The 20,476-nt window shown below is 37.1% G+C and overlaps 1 protein-coding gene across 7 annotated transcripts in view; it reads right to left on the bottom strand.

The window, feature by feature from the left end:
* The window catches only part of Bbx (BBX high mobility group box domain containing), a 220,786-nt gene that overhangs the window by 92,961 nt on the left and 107,349 nt on the right, over positions 1-20,476 (bottom strand). For all 7 annotated transcript variants that reach the window (XM_063224901.1, XM_063224902.1, XM_063224900.1 and 4 more), the window contains one exon: positions 6,993-7,163. In XM_063224901.1, the coding sequence (XP_063080971.1) occupies positions 6,993-7,154 (162 nt within the window). In that variant the 5' untranslated portion in view covers positions 7,155-7,163. Of the gene's footprint in view, positions 1-6,992; positions 7,164-20,476 lie in introns of those variants that run through there.

Genomic DNA, 20,476 nt, shown 5'->3' with positions numbered 1-20,476 from the left:
ACTTGCTTTAGAATAAACCATTTGCTTAGTTCAATTTGGGATATTTAAGAAGTATTTAAGTAAATAGTACAAATGGAGTCAATTAGCCATCAACTATCTTTGAACAGAAAAAAAATCTTAAGAGTCACAGCTATTTGACAGAATTATTATTGGGAGATTTCTCTCCCTTACTATGTATATAAGCACTACTAACGGTTTACATTTTCAAGGAGTATCTATTTGGCATTTGAAGCTAAGAAAATATTAGGAAGTAATTATATTTTCCCTTCAGAGAAAAGTAACAATTCAGTTACTAAACTATAAAACTCAAGCTAGAAGCTGGAAAGAGTTTACTGTTTTGGGAAGCTGAAGTACATATACATTAAAAAGGGTGTGAAGAGTCCAACAAAGAACCAGTGAGATAATGAAGCACTAGTGGATAGGTAGAAGCACAAAATATTTCCTAGAAAAGGCACTGTCAGAGCTAAATTTTCAAAGATGAGTTGGAGTATGTCAGATAGTCAGTGGAGGGATACAGAGAACTAACAGGGATTAAAGCTTGAAGGTTTATTTGTACATCAAAATGAAGTTCCACAAGGTTGGTATATAAAAGATGAAAACAGGATTTTAAAAATGAGGCTGTAGGAAACACGGGCCAGTTCATAAAGAATGTGCTCTGCCATGCAAAGAATCATTCATTTAATCCTGCAGACCAGTGGTTTTAGACTTCATGGGTCAATAAAAAACATTTAGTTTGACTTAGATTGCCAACTTTTAAGTTAGCTAAATACAGCTGTCAAAAACAGTTTAAGCTGCTATCTAGTGCTACTTAATTAAGTTTTCTAAAAAATAAGTGAATAAACAGAAATAAGTAACAAAATAAAGATGAAAAGCTATCTGGATTTCATTTTCATCAAGGGTCCAGTAAAAGATTTTAATAAAATAATAATGGTACCTATATTTGGAGTATTTTTTTATTTTTCTTTTTACAACACAGGGAAGACATTATCAGAGTCATATATTCAAAACTATTTTCTAGTTTGAAGTATATTCCAGCTGTCCAAACAAAACAGAGCTGAAATTCAAGCAACAGTAATAGAAATGGTGATATCAAAACAGGTTGTTTGGTATCTAATTGAATTTGAAGGTTCAAAAAACTAAGCACTATTAACTTGCATGGCAAGTTTCTTCACATACAGCAACATTCTGGTCAAATGAGGGGGCTGAGTTCTGTGAGGACCAGAAGGACAGTGCAGGCAGGCTGCATGTTTAAGAGGATCTGCTCCATGGCTACCCAAGTCCAAGATGACGATTCAGACACTAGTGTATAGAAGGCAGTAAGATTAAAAGACTAAAGGTGTGAATGAAACACTGAACAGAATGCGAAGACAGAATCTTCTGACCTCAGTGTTTCACTCAACATCTGTTCCCGGGCACACACTGTCCCAGGTGATGCAGTCAGCACACAGGTCCCCGTCCGTGTGGGAAGAAACAGGGTCCGCCACACATTCGGCAAGGATTCCTTTGGCTGCTTTGCCAAGCGCAGGCTACAGATCAAGGGCAGAGGCAGGGAAAAAAAAGAGTATAAAATCTGTGCTAGAAATGCCTTGCAGCAAGGTGGTGAGAAATACTAGGAAAGGGTCAAATTCAGTGTGTATTTGGAAGGTGTAACTATGGACTTGGCTGATCAGTAGATGGCAGGAGGCTTGAGTAAAATAACTATGCTAAGCGTGAGCTGTAATGTTCTGGGTTTGACCAGCTAGACTGTTGCAGTTGCTACTGAAGATACAGGAAAAAAAGTTGAAGGAAACAATTAAAAGCTTAGTTTTGAACAGACTGAAAATGAGATTCCTAGTCTACATGTAAGTGGCAACGTTAAGTAGATGTTTTGAAATGTGGATTCAGAGTAAGGAGAAAAGTCCAGGATGGAGACACAAGTTAAGATTAGAACTTTAGAGGACAGGCTAGTAGAGGGACATCATCTGAAAGAAACTAGGAAGGAAAGGAAGGTAGGAAGAAAAGTAGAAGTGAATTCCATCAGGAGTCAACCTCAAGGACTAACTGATCAACGGAAAAATCAGATGAAGTATAAACTTAACTATATCAATAGTACTGCCGTGCTTTAAATGTCTCCTTCAATCCTCATCTTGAAACTAAATTGCCACTCAACAGTATTAACAGGTAGAGCCTTTAAGAGACCCTTAGGCCATGAAGCGCTACACTCATGTCATTATCACACGGCGTGTAGCTGTTATTGGACGGCCTCTGGGTAAAACGAAACATTCCGACCAGGTGTAGTGGTACATACCTGTACTCTGGGCACTCTGGGAGGCTGAAGCAGAATGATGGAGGGTGGCAAGTTTAAGAATAGCCTGAGCAATTAAGACTCTGTCTCAAAAAAATAAACAAATTTTATAAAAATAAAAAAGTGCTCAGAACATAGCTCAAAGTAAAGGCCCTGGGTTTAATACTCATTTCCTAAAGAAAGAGGCATGGGCTGGAATAGATCTCTTCTCCATTGGTGCTAGGACTGCTGATGGTTGTAACCACTGTGGAAATCAGCACGGAGATTCCTCAACAAACTAAGACCAGAGTTTCATTTAACTCAGCTATTCCTCTTCCAGAAAGAATTAAAAGCATCATATCACAGCAATATATGCACACCAATGTTTACAATGCACAGTCTGCAACAGGTAAATCTTGGAAACAGCCCAAATGCCCATTAACTGATGAAGGGATAAACAGATGTGGTTTTCTAAATACATAATGGAGTACTACTCTGCCATAAAGAAGGACAACTCTGAGACAATTCTAGGTAAATGGAAGCACCTTAAGCCACACCTTAAGTGAAGTAACAAACACATGTGTAAACACTACACTGTTTCTCTGGTGTGAGAAACCAAAAGTGTAAATAAGAACCAAAATGTGTAACAGATATTGTCAAATAATAAGAAAATGTTCAAATGTGAAGGGGAACTACAGAGGAAGGAAGGGTAAAGGAAGGAAGGGAAAAGGAAAAAAAAATGATGAGAAAGTAAAGAAACAACTGAAACAAAGCTTTTGTAATTGAGGAGAAGAAGGGTTGAAGGGAGGGTAGGGGCATGGGGAAAAAAAGAGAATTAAATTACATCATGTGTAGTTATATCATGCAGAAGAAATTCCCTGCAATGAATCTGATCACTACATATAACTGAAATATACCAATGAACTTAATTTTTTAAAAGGTGTCAGCTAGCTTTGTCGTGCTCTGACGTGTACACTTCCTCTCCACATGATGCCTTCTGCTGTGTTATGATACAGCTAGAGGCTCTCAGCAGACGTGGCCTCTGGATCCTGGTCTTCCCAGCTTCTAGAACTGTGAGCCAAATAAACGTCCACTGTCCATAATCCACTCAGTGTGTGACATTCTGTTATACCAACAGACGAGAGACTCGGCTGAGAACAGACACGGCACGTTTCTCACAGGAGAGGCAGGCAGCGTTCACAGTGAGATGAGTGCACTGGTGTGCACGGAGAGGAAGCCGAAGGGGTAATTTCTTGTGCTCTCCCATCTCTGTAGAAATGTTCTAGGAAAAGGAACTAAAGGTATCCAGAGATAATGACTAAAAAATAGGAAAATTGTTTTTAATTCTTGCTGAGATGGGGTCAAGAAGTTGACCAAAACCAAAGCAATTCAAACCAAACCAAACCAAACCAAAACAAAAAAGGGCCTAAATAAATACTAAAGGCCTAACAAATATTGAGAACATTTGTAAAATTTGTAAAGTGACACAAAATATGAACTAATTTGTTTTTCCACTCAGCACACATCCACTTAATACTGTATGGCAGGCACCATGTTTGGTTCTGAAGAGAAGAGAGGACAAGGGCTGTAAACTCTCTCTTATCTGAAAGGACAGACACAAATGAATGCAGAGCTAAACACAGAGACAATGCCAACAAGTGCTCAGAAGGAAGTTCTGTAGCCTGGGATGAGTCAGCTGAAGAGAGCTTGGAGATGACGAGGCGGGTCTCCGTCAGGAGGTAATTATTGTGCTAAAACCTGGATGGTGTCGAGATGCCCGTGATGGCAGGAGCTGGAGGGATGTTTGACTTTAGGCCACCTGCATCGCTCTGTCCCTTTCTAAACAAACGCCAACAAAACATTAGCCGGAGTAATTAGACAAGAGAAAGAAAGAAAAGGGATAACAATAGGAAAAGAAGTTAAATTAGTATTTTCAGATGATATGATACTTTACATAGAAGAGTCCCAAAACACTAAAAACCTGCTAGGTTTAATAAGCAAGCAAATTCAGTTGAATAGCTGGATACAAAATTAAGAATAAAAAATCAACAGTCTTCCTGAACTCAAATAATAAACTCACTAAGAGAGAAATGAGGGAAACAACACTTTTCACAATAGCATCCAAAAAAAAAAGGAAGAGAAAAACTTAGGAATCAATCTAACAAAGGATGTAAAAGACCTATATGTTGAAAACTACAATGCTCTGAAAAAGGAGACTGAAGAGGGTATCTGAAAATGAAAGACATCCCAATACAGTGAAAATAGTCATACTTCCAAAAACTGTTACACGGATTTAATGTAACTGCAATCAAAATTCCAATACCATATCTCACAGAATGAGAGAAAACAATCCTAAAATTCATCTGGAACCAGGAAAGATCTAAAATAGCAAAAGCAATTCTGAGCAACAAATGCAAGGCAGGGGCATCACAATCCATGACTTGAAATTACACCATAAAGCTACTGTGATAAAAACAGCATGGTACTGGTAAAAAAAAAAAAAAAAAAAAAAACAGATCTGAAGATTAATGGATGTCTTGGTTACTTTTTACTCGTTGCTGAGACAAAATACCTGAAGCTCAAGTTGGGAAAGGAAAGGTTTATTTCTTACAATTTTTGGAGGTTTTACTCTACACTCAGATGGCTCCAAGGCAGGAGGGCATGGCTAGGCCGCAGTTTATGGCAGTTGCAAATAGCAAGCAGGTACCAGCAAAGAGCAAGACACACCTTCTTCCTGCCATTATATCACATCCTGGCTCCACCTCTATGTGGGTGGAGCACTGACACCATCAATCCAAGCATTCGACAATGAACCATCACAAATGCACAATGCAAACTCATGAGGCCTGGGGGCCACAGACATAAACCATGGAACAGATTAGAAGATGCAGAAACAACTCCACACATATTAAGCCACCCTATCTTTGACAAAGGTGCCCAACACATTCACTGAAACAAAGATAGTTTCTTTAATGATGCTGGAATGATGCTGGAAAAACTAGCTCTGCATATGTCATAGATTAAAATTGGACACATATTTTTCACCATGCACTAAACTAGATTCATAATGGATCAAAGATATAAATATTAAAACAGAAACACTGAGTCTGCTAGAAGACAGAATAGGTAAAATTCTTGAAGACAATGATGTAGGCAATGATTTTATGAATAAAACCCTGACTGCACAGGAACCATCACAAAGAACCTCAACAACTAGTATCTCATGTTATTAAAAGGTTTTTGCACGCAGAGAAACTACCAACACAGTAAAAGACAACCCACAATATGGGAAAAAGTCTGCCAGCTGTTTCTCAGACAAAGGATTACTATATCAAGAACATATAAAGAACTCAAAAATAACAGATCTCACAAATTTAAAGACCCAATCCAAAAAAGGCATCTGAGATCAATGTACACTTCTCAGATGAAGAAATAGAAACAGCAAATAAGTATGTGAAAAAGTGTTCAATATCACTAGTCATTCAAGAGATACAAATGAAAACAATACTGAGATTTCATCTCACCCCAGAAAGAATGGCTGTTATCAAGAAATCAGCCAATAACAAATGCCTGTGGGGCTGTGAGGAAAAAGGACTCCTCCACTGTTGGCGGGAATGTAGACTGGCACCACCACTGCGAAAATCAAGTGTGGAGATTCCTCAAAAAAGTAGGCCTGGAGGTCCCCTTTGACCCAACTATTTTCCTTCTGGGTATTTCCCCAGAAGAATTAAAAACATCATATCACAGTGATATATGAGCACCCATGTTCATAGTAACATGTTTTGTAGTAACAGGATCTTGTAAATAATCCAAGTGTCCATCGACGGAGGAATGGACAAAAAGATGTGGTCTTTTTATACAATGAAGTAGGACTCAGCCATAAAGAAGGATAAACTTGAGACTTTTATTGGTAAATGAGTGTAACTCAAGACCATACTCATAAGTGAAATAAATCAGATGTTCATGCGTAAACAGATTGTCTCCTAGTATGAGAAGCTGGAAGAGTAACTGCACAACTGTGAAATGGAAAGAACCTTCAAAAGGAAAAGAGAAACTAGGATGGGGGAATGGAGAAAAGAAGGAAAGGAAGGGAAAAGATAATATATGTATATATACATATACATACATATACATATATATACATACATATGTGTACATGTATATATATGATAGTTAAGATAGTTATAGTAATTTTTTAGTTCATTGAAAAGAAAGGTTTGTGCTAATATTGTTTGGACAATTAAATGCTGATGTTTTGCATTCTAAGTAACTAATTCAAAGATAACAGTATGCAATGTATTTAGCATTGTTATCCTATTATCTTGTTTTGACATTTTGTCATTTTTTCTCTTTAAAAAAGAAAAAAAAAAGGAATGCCACTTGCTTATATATGAGGTCGGAGAAAGGGACCTGGAAAACAGCGACCACAAAGGTTTGGTGGGACAAAAGCAGCCAGATGCCGTGAAGGCCACAGTAGTGAAGCTCAAGAGAGCAGTCAGGTGCTGAGGAAACATTCCCACTGCACTGCTTTCACTGGTACTTACAAGACGCCAGTAGACAGGGATGCTGAAGAGCAATCAAGTAAACATGTACACCAGGTGTGTACATAGGGTTCAAGTTATACAGACTTTTAGGAGCATCTTTCATACTGTGCATGTTCATAAGCGTTTCTAGAGGAGCGTGAGTGCTCAAATATACTAGGACCTTCTGCAGGATGTTAAAGACTTACTTTATCAATATCCTCCTCTTCGTCTTCCTCTTCCTCCTCTTCCGAAAAGTCAAGAAGTTTGTTTGCCAGCAGTGGATGCCACTGAAGACACTTCCGTTTTGGTCGTTTTCCAGCCACTTCTCCTTCTGCTGAGTGATCTTTATTTCGATTACTGCCTTTCATTACTGTGCCCTGTAATAAGAAAAGAGACAGACAGCAAAGTAAATTTGATTAGAATTATTTTGCTCTCTCCACTTTAATTGGATTATAATTTTAGTGACTACCTAACAGCTCAGGCATTTACATACTAGATTCAGTGAAAATCCAAAATGCACCATCCAGCATTCATTGCAAATAAACAAAGCTGATAATATTTCCCTTTTATGAGGCTTTCTTCCTTCTACTCCATAATTTCAAAACTCAAAACCCAAGAAAGTTTCAGGATGGTTACCAGGTGCCCTCACCTGGCCAATTTGCTCAGGCGAGGTTTCTGGTTTCCCATCACAGGAACAGTGACAGGGCCAAGGGAGGGGCGAGGGCGCTCCCAGAGGAGACTGCCAGGCTTCCCCCGGCTCACTGCAGCACTCCAGGTGAATTCTGCATTCTACAGAATAAACTGTGCTTGTGATATGATGAAATAAAATGAGCAATTTCTAAGAATAAAAGGTTGGGACTTGAAATGAAACCATATCTTAATGACACGATTTCCAAAAATTGTACTGTCTCTGAGGACTCGTTGCATGATGCTCACTGTGCCCACCATCACAAAGCACAGCAAAAACAGCTGTATGTCTTTCCATTATATGCATAGTACTAGCAAACTGGTAAAAAATTGTTGCTTCTGGGGATTTTTAAAAAATGGGTGGTTAGGTGAAATAGCTAAGAAAGAACTATGCTGTAACTGTGACACTTCTGAGCTTAGAAGCTCAAAATTCTAAATTACCTTTAAATGATTTAAAACTTATTCTTGACCATAAAATAAATGGACATTTATATTATGCAGGTGATAATAACACAAAATGAGGTTTGCTCTCTCCATGCTTAGAACTACATGTCCATGCTTTCTCACTTTTCTGATTTGTTACTTCTCATTCATTTATTCAATTGAGGCAAAATAAATATAGGAATTACTATTATATATGGTTATGCAAAAATTCAACAATAGTTAAATGACATTAATCGCTCATAAAATGATGCTGACAATTATAAACACGCAATTGCTGCTATCATTGTTCAATGTATGCAATAGTCCATGCAAAGTAATACCTGCAAAGTAACGTGATTAAATTAACACCATATTAATACTATTAAATTGTTAATAGTATTAACAGTAGTAATGCCATATAAAAACAAAAATAGGGTCCATGAACATATAACATCAAGATTCTTTTAATTCTCAAGGCTTCTAAACATTTTCCTTAATTATTTCTGAGCTAGGGGTAAAGTCTTCCTCACTTCAAAACAAAACCAAAAAAATCACTAATATTTTCTCTTGTACTTCCAAGACTTCATCACACATAGTTGAATAATCTGGAACTCATTTTGATATGAAGAATCAAGGATTTAGTTTATTTTTTTTCTTCAACAGCTGGCCAAACATAACACCACCATTTCTCAAATAATCTAGCTTTCCCCTATTACTTTGGAATGCCATTTTTATACTAAATAACCATGTATGAGTCTGTTGTTGATTTTCCTGTTAAATAAAAACCCTCTCTAACTGCTTGCCTAACCTTTAACCAGTCTTAGGAAGAATTGTGTCATTATCCTAAAATATGAAAATACATTAGTAAGTAGCCATTTAAATGTTTTTAGTTGTATATGTCACATGTCTCTCTAGGTCAAAACACTATGATCATTTTCATTTTGCAGTAACTGTATAAAATCTTACAACATATATTATGTATCATAGCGTAATCTGTTTATCATTAATAGACATTCAGATTATTTTGAGGGATGCAATTAAAAAACTGTTTTAATAAAATCATTTAAGCCACCTTCAATTTGATAAAATCCTCATTAATCTATTAGAAGACATGGCCAGATGTGCCCTCCCCAAAACATCAGAGGTAAAGAAAGAGCAAATGGAAAAAGGAAAATGTGTTCTTACAGCTTTTTTAAAAAAGAAACTTCTGAATATCAAATCAATTATATGACTCGTGTGGCTGCCTCAAGAGTACAAGAAGTTGTTGAAAACTCTAAATGAAACTAGCTGGTGTGCTCTTAGTAAAGGAACAAAGGTTTCTTGTAAATTGATAAACTGTTTAACAATTTCCATTCCATCTGCAAATAAACTTGGCACAGACAATCCAGTTTCCACAAATACCAAGGATACACAGAGAGGAAAAAACATGGTTATTTTTGTGGTTTATTAGTCAATTTAGGATAATTTGTTTTAGTGTTAGTTAAACCAATACTGGCAACCCAATACTTCAGTAAAGCACACAATTTTTAAGTAGTATATGAAATCAATGAAATCAAAGCAGCATTTATTAAGTGGAGTGGGTAATTGTTAATACCTAAAGGAAAATGTATTTCTAGCCCCAAGATTTTACAATAAAATTATGCTATTTAATTTTATGTGTATTATGCTGTTTGACTTACATACACTCGCACATAAAACGCACGCGTACACACACACACACAAATTTGTCCCTTTGAAGGATTTGGCTTCAAGATCCCTTGTGGATACCAAAATCCTAGGATGCCAGGTCCTCTATAAAATGATGTAATACTGGCATGTAACTGACTGTAAAGAGGACCTTGAATGTCTCTCAAAGGCCCATGTGTTGAAGCCTTGGTCTCTACCCGATGGCACTGCCGGGAGGGTGGGGAACCTTTAGCAAGTGGGACCTAGCAGAAGGAAGTTAGGTCACTAGGGGCAGGCCTTGAAGGGGATCCTGGGGCCCCAGGCCTTTCCTTCCCCTCTTTACTTCTGGCTGCCACAAGATGAGCATTTTCCTTCACCACACGCTCTGTGACATGACGTACTGTGCTGCCAAAATAACAGACCAAGTAATCATGCTGCACTGAAACCTGTGATAGAACAAAGCAAGATAAATCTGTCCTCTTCACACCTTCTTATCTGAGGCATTTGATGACAGCAACAGAATATTAACATATTTATGCATCTTGCCATATACTTTAAATTGTTCATAAATTACCTGTGATATCTCATACAATGTAAATGCTATGTGAATGGCTATTATACTCTATTGCTTAGCAGCTAGTCACAGGGGAAAGAAGTTTGCAAGGATGCAATCTTTTCCCTGAATATTTTCTATTCAAAGCTGACTGAATGTGAGGATATGGATCACCTGGATACAGAGGACCCATGGTATACATGTACTTTTGCATAAATAATTTCAACATTTAAAGTAAAAATAGGATCAAGAATCAAATCAATGGGTGGTGTATGTGGCTATGAGGTTGACATTTACTCCTGACCTTCATTCCCTGCTCTAATTCTTTCCATCTAGTCCACCTGCCACCTTGGCTACAGTGTTTCTCTGACACTCCAGAAATTAATCTCCCTTATCTAGAAACACACTAGAATGTAACTTACCCTGTTTCCCTTGAATTAAAATTATTTTAGTGTATCCAATCTCTTTTGCCAGGTCTTTTGCTTTATTGTGACTTTATTGCTTTATTGTGACTATCTTATTATGCTTAGCAGTATCTGGCACACTGGAGTATCACCAAGATGAGTTAGCTTTAAGGGTTGTATCAAGTGGCCATACAAATCAAAATTATTCACCATCTTGCTTATTGCCCAGATTCAGACATTCTTTCTTGGTCACTTAAAATGATCAGGACAAGTATAATCTAATGACTATGAAATATTTTAATCTATAAATTGGACACTTGGATAATTTGTAGCTTTCTGATCTAAGCAGTTTTTAATTTCCCATGGGTCTATTTTCAAACTGTGTTAAAAAAAAAAAAGACAGTGCAAGAGGAGGGATGACATTCCTGATTATAATTCAGAAGTAATGAGAAAGAAAGAAAAAAAGAAACAAAGATGAAAAGAGAAAATAGGAAAGAAAGCAGAATTTTATGACAACACTCATTCATCAACACTGAGAAGTAGGGAAATTTGTTAACTTTGACCATGACAAATGATGAATCTTGTAATTATTTTGCCACTAAGAAATCCATATATTTTAAAGTTTGGCTTTTTCTTGAACAAGAGCAAATTAAACTAACAATCTAATGCAGATAAATGAAGCAACTGGTGGATTTATTCAAAAGGGGTCATTCTTCCATTCTACACAACTCTATGATAACAAACTGGTTTAAGTATCAATGGACTCTATACTTAACTCAACAATATTAAATTGAGAGACTGTCAAATAATATGAAGGACCCTATTCAAAACACTGAATATTCGCTTATCTTGTAAAAACAAAGCAACAAGTGTGGGTCCCTTTCTATACCAGGATGAATGTCTCTAAACAGATATTCACTGTACTGAGTTCAATGTCAATCACCTTGCTAACTGGGATAAACCTCAACTTCATTTAATTATATTCATCAAACGTAGTTAGCCCATCCATTAAGACATTTTCTATGGCCAAAGTCCATAAGAAATTTAAAGAAAGATGGTAAAAAGAAAACAGAGCAAAGCAAACATTACATTTAGGATAAGAAAATAAAAATGGACATCAGGGCCCAATAGGCCTTGCCTAGAATGTTCCCTCTACCACTAACTACTTTTTGAAAAGTTATTCATCACTCTGACCTGACATTATGTTAAAACCAAATAGTATGAGAACCTCAATAATGCCCAGTGCATAGATGGTTCTTTTTCAGTGTTGGCAATAGCCACCCCTCTTGCAGTGAGCATGGTTTTAACAGGCAGTATGGTTTGCTGGCACACAGTCTAAGTCTCTAGGGAGGAACACACATCTCCCCTTTACCAGTCTAAAAGCTTCCTAGATGATATAATCTTCAGCCTTAGAAACTGAAAAGAGATTTTTCCCTTTCTTTGAATAACATAAAGACAGTGCCTTGGCATGCTCATAAATTTTGTGAGTAGGACCTTCTCAATCTATCATCCTGTCTTACAACTTAAGACTATCAGTGCCTCTCAGTCTTCAAAATCCTAGTGTAAATTTAACTTTGTGGGACAGGAGTAACTTGGAGTCTAAGCTGTTTCCTAAATATCCAATGAAAACCCACTACATTCTGGGAATGGAAATTCATATTCAATGAAACAGGGAAGGTAAGGGAGGCCCATGAAATATCTCTGTTATCCATTCTCATTGTAAGAAAGGCGCCTTGTAGCCCTAGCCAGGACTGCACAGATTCACAACTTCTCCAGGGGAAAGACTAGCTTATGAAAAAGCTTATGACTAGCTTATGAAAAAGTGGCACCTCCTGTCCTACTTCCACACAAACTGGGCTCAATTGCTTTCAATCTTTCAAGTGAGTCCTGCTGTCACAGAGGAAAGCAAACATTCCAACTTTCAGAACTTGCTTCTTCTTACACTAAAACCCTAGGTTCTGTTGAAGCAGTTGCCTAGCTTTAAAGGCACAGGTCAACTATCCTTTATTGCCTTCTGTGACTGTCCCAAACCAAAGTCTACCACTCTGCTGTAAGCTTTGGTTTTACAGCAGTCTCTTCTTTTCAGTGTTTTCAGATACCCATGATCAGCCAGTCTGAAAACATTATGTGGGAAAAAAAATACAGAAATAATTCTTAAATTTTAAGCACAAGAATTTCATGTCATTTTTTTCTACAGTATCCACATTGTATATACCACCTGCCTACTTGTCACTGTAATGATCTCAATCATTGAATAGTATCACTACCACAGTGCTTGTGTTCAATTGACATTTATTAACGGCTACACAAAGTACAAGAGTAATAATGCTGGAAATTCAAGTATGCCAGGGATGTGCCAAAGAGAGGCCACAAAGACTTCCTTGAACTGAAAAGGTGAAAAGTCTCAACTTAGTAAAGATAAAAAACAAATTACATGCAGAGGCAGCTGATATCCATGCCAACAACGAATCTGAGCAAGAAAGTGTGAAGATGATAAAAGAAATTCATGCTAGTTTTACTGTTGCACATCAGACTGCAAAAGTTACAGCTGCAGTATATGATAAGCACTTAGTTCAGACAGAAAAGCCATTAAACATATGGGAGGGAGATATGAGCAGAAAACATATTCCAAATGATGGTAGTAACTTGCTGCACCAAAAAGTACTGAGCTTACAGAAGACTTCGGCATGGAAAACCCTGAAGCAAGTGACATCAAACACGGGATAGTTACACAGGTTCAGGAGTAAGTTTAAACTGAAAAATCTGCATCTGCCAATGAAAAAACTGCTGCATCTTTAGATCACCTTTTGATGCACTTATATTGCATCTAAAAACATCTTTTAACAGTGTATTAAAACACTCATTACTTTCATAATTATATATTTTACGTAATTGTCTAGTTTTATTATTAATCTCTTACTCTGTCTAATTTACACATTAAAATTTATCAGATGTGCATATGTATCAGAAAAGAACATAAATTTGGTACTATCCGTGGTTTCAGGCATTAAAACCTGGGTTTTGGAACATATTTCCCAGGGGAAAAAAGTACCACTGTACTTGACCTTGTCAGGTCAACACAGTGTTGTACAACCAACCCCACGCCCCATGCCTGTCAGAGGTAGTAACCTTTCACAGGGCAAATGCCATGGTTCCCTTTTCTGTCCCAATGTCTGGTCCTGAGCCTGGCACACAGTAGTCCCCAGAAAGGTATTAATGGCTTATAATTTCCTCATTAGTACTTAACCAGCTCCAACTGTGTAGAATGTCAAGCTCCTAATGATTTTTAAAATAATACAATACACAACTAACATTTATTAAATACTGTACTCAAATTTAATTGCAACGTTTAATTGCTGCATAAATGACATTCATCATCTCATTTAATCCTCACAGGATTCCTTTAAGGCAGACCCTTCTGTGAACTCTAGTTGAAGGTAGAAGGTTAAGGAACTTGCCTAGAGTTACACAGCAAGTAGAGGACCTAGGAAGGAACCAAGAAGCCTAACACAAGCGCACAAAACTCAAGGAACCAAGAGCACAAAAACTCAAGAGTACCCAGGAAAAGAAGCTCTAACATAAAGCCTTTCCACTCCAACTCAGAGCATTTTCTGTAGGTCTACAGGTCATGGAAATACTGAAACAGAGCTCCAAGTGGTTCACAGGCAACACATGTAGGGCTTCGTGACAGAAAGGCAAATATCTATCTCTGCTGACTCCAAGAGAAAATCAGATGAAACCTCTTTGGAGATAAAATCTAAAAGTGCTAAGCATTATTATTTATTGTAATTCTAATGACAATTTAAAATTGTAGACAGATAAGGCAAAAAAAAAGCTCATGCAAATAAGGTGATATTCTCATTTTATAAGCAATTCAGTCACCATTTATAAGACAGTGTCTTGAAATATGTTCTTAATGAAAAACTGTAAGCAGCTCTTCATGTTGAAATGGAAACTGTCGAGATGTTATCTATGTGCTCTTTATGAACACGAGTAAGGTACCTACTATTCAAAGATGGGCTTAGCAGTCTGGCCTTTCTGGTCTCTCTGTCCAAGCCTCATGAAAGAATATGTATTTTTAAGATGTTTTAGTACTCGCACTGGATGACATTCAGCCTTGGAACAGCTTCACGTGGTCTTCCGTATAAAATGTTGCTCTAAGCTACAGAGACACAGTTACCTTGAACGAGATAAGGCACCAAAAGAGGTGGCTTAGAGAGGAAAAGCTATTTACAGAGACTTCAACAACAGGATAGGACATAATTCCCACTTTTCCCCCTAAAAATGGCAACCTTCTTTTTTTCTGTAATTTTGTAAATGTGTTTACACTCAATCAGGTGTCAACAAATCCTGACTCTTCAACAGGCCAAGCAAAAAAGTATTTGCCTTTTTTAGTTTATAAATTAACGAAGGTTTTTATTACAAGCCATTTGTTGCCTGGATAGGGCATAGTTTTATTGCACTGACAAGACGGTGAAGCCCAAGAAATGAAGCTCATACAAAGCTGCCTCCTGTCACCATCCTTGCAGCTGGACATGTATATAGACTAACCATGTGGTGGGCGACATACTGTGGAAGGTAAGTGTCCTCTCCCCTGCTCTCCTGCCAACCTAGGATCTGCCTTGTTTCCCACCAGCCAGGTGGCTCCACAGTTCTCTGCTCTCCTGGTCTCGCATACCATGCCCCACACTCCTGTTTTCACCTCTATTTCACCCTGACATCGCATTTCTAACACGCTATATTTTATGCTGTTCATGCTATTTTCCTTCCTGGTCACCTTTTCCAATCAACTACAACACCTAATGGCTCTGCTGTATTTTTTGACAACTGATTTCATGACAATTACCATTTTCCTAGAACTTCGCTCATTTTCTTTGAGGATAAAGAACACGCTAGCATGCTCGACATTTTTTTTGGGGGGGGATGTCTATTAGAGCAATGATTTCTGTGAAGACAGAGAGCAGATGCTCAGTCAGTATATGCAAAGTAAGCATAAGAACAATACTCGTTTTTTATTTGATTATGCTTTTATGCTGTTATTCAAGAAGGCAGGAGAGACACAAAGCATGAAAAGAAAATATGCAGAAAAAGAAAATAAGAAGAGACCTGTAAGAGTTATTTAGGAAGAGAGGATTAAAATAAAAGAAACAAACTGACAAGACAATTTAAGAAGCACAACAACAAAGTCACTTCTGTAGCTGTTAATACTGGTCGGAAAAACATGTTCCAGAAGCTTTGTTTTCTTCTCTGGTTACTGTCAGTGATTTTCATTATTCTCTAATTAGCACCATCATTCCTTCAGCTCACGACTGTCTCTTCCTTTAATAACTGACCTGTTATTGAGGCCCACTCTACTCCTTTAGGTTGGTCATGAATTTTTCTGGTTGTTACTGGCGTCTGACATGGCCATAAAAATTTCCATTCTCAGGATGGTCTTCAGAGCTCACCAGTCACCTATTGTACTGGTCTTGTTCGGTCACATTCCAATCTCACGATGTCCACTAGAAATTGTTCCTCAACTCTTATTAATGATGAGGACTATTAATAATGATGATAATGATAGCTAATCAAATATGTGCTTCCTATGTGTCAGACACTCGGAGCTCATGCTTATCTTTTAACTCACAAGTCTAACAGACAGGCACTATGATTATCGTCTTTCTACAAATGAGAAAATTGTGGCACAGATTGCATCTATTTTGTACTCTTTAGTTTGCAAGTTAACAAAGGATTTCCTATATACATTTGTCATGTGGGTGAGACATAAATGTCACAACAAGAAGTGGTGATATGAGAGGATAAGTTCATAGAGTCTCATTTATTGTCAGTGCAGTTGAATACATATTTACAGACCACTTGGTGAGCTGTGAATGATGTTTCTAAATCATGCCACTAGTGCATAATTGGTGGATCCAATTTTTGAACACAGGCGTCTGGCTTTAAAAAAATCTGGTTCTTAACTATTTTACAGTATTGGTTCATAAGAACAGCAAAGTTTGTTGAACATTTGCTAAGCACTTTTCATGAATTAATTTCTTTAATCCTCAATATTAAGACTTGAGAAAAGGTACTACAACAATCACATTTAAAACATAAAGTAATTTAAGATGATGGAGCTTGAGCAACATATCCAAGGTCACTGTGCCAACAAGGTTTCTGGACCCTACAGCCTGAGCTTCAGTACTGTCCTTTACAGCACAATCTGAGGTGTCCTAAAAAATACACAGCTTTGTGTCTTTGTTAACCAGTGGTGATAACTTCCTGAGCCTCCCAGATTCTTACCTCACTACCAATTTAAAAACATATTTCCTTTTTATGTCTGTCTCTTCTCAAAGACAGAGATTCAAGTTCTTTCCCTCCTCTCATCCCGAGCAGTGTTTTGCATCTTCCTTTTATTGCTAACCTCATCCACTAGTCTTTGCTTCTTTGATAAACTGCCAACAGTTCCTTCCACACTAATGTACTCTCCTTCAGTCTATACACAATGTCAAGTATAATGCCTACTCTGATCCCTAACCTGTTTTGCTAGTCTTCCCTCAGTGCACAAATTAGTTATGCTGCTCTCAGAGCAAGAAACTGCTCCGCCCCAAGCCATGCAGCTGGCACCCAAGAACTGGCCTGTCTACTACAGTTATTTGTTCATAGCTCCCACCTTGTACTTCACTAACGTGTGTCCTAATTTTGGTTTTAAACCCCATGAATACTTTCCTAGAGAGCATGTATACCTTGCTCTAGCCATACCTCACAGGCTCTGACTTTTCCACTTCACTATGATTCACACTTGTATCTTTGTTTTTCAGACTCTCAGAGAAACAGTGTGTCTAGGTCAGTCCTCTGACTCTGCCACATCCATGGAGTGCTATGCCAGAGACAGTGAAGAGAATTCCTTACCCTCACACACACATAAAACATGTATCTGTTCTATGTTCTCTCCACAGTCTCAAATAATTGCAACTGGTTGCTTGCTCCAACATCTAATTTCTCATGTAATTCTCACAGGCTTTCTAATCCCTCTGCACTTGCTGAGCAGTCTTGTCTGTTTAGCCATTACTCTGTGGTCATCAATTCTGCAAACTACAAATATCTCTTCATATCTTTCTATATGGGGCTGTGTGTGTGTGTATGTGTGTGTCTAAAGATTAAATCCAAGGTGCATTGAACTACACTATAATCATTTTCTTTTATTTTACTTTATTTCATGACGGTGTCTGCCTAAGTTGCTAAGACCTGGAACTTGCAATTCTCCTCCGTCAGCTTGCTGAAGAATTACAGATCTGTACTACCATGGAATCGACTTAATGATCCCTCAATATATTCAAAAAGAAAAAGTTTAAACTCTGTCCTTCAGATAGCATACAAGAGACTGTTCTTAAGCAACAGTTCCTTGCTTGTTCTTATAGCTGATGTTTCTTTACTCAATTCTCACTCTCAGAGCTCTACAGTCAGACACCATTACCTTTTACCTGTCCTGAGCTCTGGCCTCCGGACATCTGCCCCACTATTTCCTCCCAGCTGAACTCTCGTCCGTGCTTCATGGTTTAGCTTGGAGCACACCCCAAGCCTCTGCAGGACCTTTCTAGTCTGGGAAATGTACTTATCTGCCTACATAGCATCCTGCACTTACAGATCACATTGGAAAGGTCTGTTTCTTTCCTTACATCACACACCTGACCTGTGACAGAAAACAAGAGCTCGCACATATATATTATTTATAATGGTGTCATTCAGGTCATGTGGCTTGCCACAGAACCAGGTATGCTATAGGCAAATGTTTATCAAGTGACTGAGTTCCTGGACTATTCCCTGTACTCTATTCCCATTGATCTCATTCTTTCTCCTCATTTACTTCTGCTTCTTTGTTAATTCAGCCTCATCATACACTGCTTTCTGACTCTCCCTGTCAGAAATTCCTAGCATCTACTCAAACTACCAGACTACAACACCTGGTGATATTACTCATTTGAATATAGTTTTGATGCAGAAGATGTGATAAGAGATTCTTAATGAATAATTTTGACTTCATAAGAGAAATAATTATCCACTTCTTCTCCCATACCCACCAATGAACACTGATTACTTAATTTTCTATGCTCCAGCTTACATGTAACCCTTTGAATTTTAAGTGTGAGCATAAACTGACAGGTGTGGCAGCATATGTTTGTAATTGTAGCTACTTAGGAGGCTGAGACAGGAGGATGAAAAATTTATGGCCAGCTGGAGCAACTTATAGAGATTCTGTCTTGAAGGAAGGCAGGAAGGAAGGAAGAAAGGACAGAAAAGAAATGAAAAGAAAAAAGAAAAGATAAAAAGAAAGGAAGGAAGACTAAAGGAATGAATGGTTGAGGACATAGTTCAGTATGAAGATTCTAGATTCAATCATCAGTACTGGGAAAAGTGATTACATGTATTTTTCAAATAGCAGATACATCAAAATTTCACCTAAAATGCCCAATGCTTAAAGGGATCATTTTTCTTCTATATGACTTAGTTGTTTCTCAATTTTAAAAGTAATTTGAAAAATCTGTTTTCTCATTATCCTGATCTCCAACTATAACTTAAAAAAGAAAAACAAAAAGCAACAATTCTTCAGTTAAGAATCAACAATCTGTATCAACAATTGGAATCTTTTTCCTAAGCTATTGTTCTTTACTCAAACAAGAAAGGCCAATAATTTAAACTTATTCCATTCTATAAAAGCAAAACTTCTCAGGCTTAATGGTTGCAAAACATATTTTTTCAAGCATAAAAAATTTGCTGTTTCTTTTTTCAGTGATACAGTTTTTATTAAAGAAGTTTATCTTAAGCTTCTGCAATATTTGCCTGCTTTATTCTTTGACACAATAGAATTAACTCATCTTTTACCAGATTTTAAATTATATGAAGGTAATGAGTAGCTTATCTTTATATTCTCAAATGCTTGGAATATTGTCCTGAATATAATATATAGGTATTTTCTTTCTAAATGCTTGAAATATGTGAATTTAACAATTTCATGTCTGCCTGTACATTTATGAAGGAAATTAGGTTGCCTAGGACACTATGATTCCTTTCTATTTTAAGTAAAGTTAAGCAGAAAATCATTCTATACTTGCTTCAAACTGGTGTGAAAACTTTTTCCTTAAATGTATTTCAACTTCCTGATTTAATATACAAGACACAATATGTATTCAATATATATGACACAATATACAAGTGCTTTTCATGATTCACAGTCTCAACAGCATCCTTTCATTAATAACTCCTTCTCTATATATCTTTCCTGTTACAGTCCTATTAGGGCTGAATGAATGAATGAATGAATGTTCACGTACTCCAAGTTCAAGTACTACAAGTTTGTTTTAATTTACTAAATTTATTAAATTTATGCCTTTTGTTTAAAACAGAGCCTTTACTTCATAGAATTAATAGAAAAACAGTTCCTATTTTGTATTTCCTTATTTTTTTTTCTTTTTAAAAACTATCCAAGTGAGAATATAAAAAGTTACAAATTTTAACAGGGTCCAAAATTCATTCTTGCTGTTTTCTCTCAGTGCGTGGTTTAAGAATGCTGCAATGCTCTAAGACACAGGTTATGTAAGCTTCTCTGAGACCCCTCTGGCTAAACTGTAATCTGGCATTTTGGCGTGTATATTTTTCTTACAGCCCAATTTACATAAATTTGCTCCCTCTGCTGGCCAAACTTTTATTTCTATCATCCTATTAAACACAGAGGTAATGCTTTCTGATACAAACCTCCTCCATAAAACAATTATAAACCATATAAATCTGGAAAAACTCTTAACAGGCTCTTGTGAATTATTAAGGTGTGGTGTTAACTGATTTTAGGGAGAAGCAATCATCCAAGTACTGAGTTAAATACAGAAATTTTCAAATTTAATACCATGCCTCCCCTAAGTGAGATTTTTAATTCTACTAAGACCATTTCTCATTAATTCAATTCCTTTCTACCTGGCATCTC

This window comes from Cavia porcellus, unplaced genomic scaffold, assembly GCF_034190915.1.
Source record: "Cavia porcellus strain 051 isolate PalLab524CR breed Dunkin Hartley unplaced genomic scaffold, mCavPor4.1 scaffold_15, whole genome shotgun sequence".
In the NCBI taxonomy this organism is placed as follows: Eukaryota; Metazoa; Chordata; class Mammalia; order Rodentia; family Caviidae; genus Cavia; species Cavia porcellus.
Note: the sequence above shows the minus strand (reverse complement) of the source record. Positions and strands in the feature narration are given on the sequence as shown.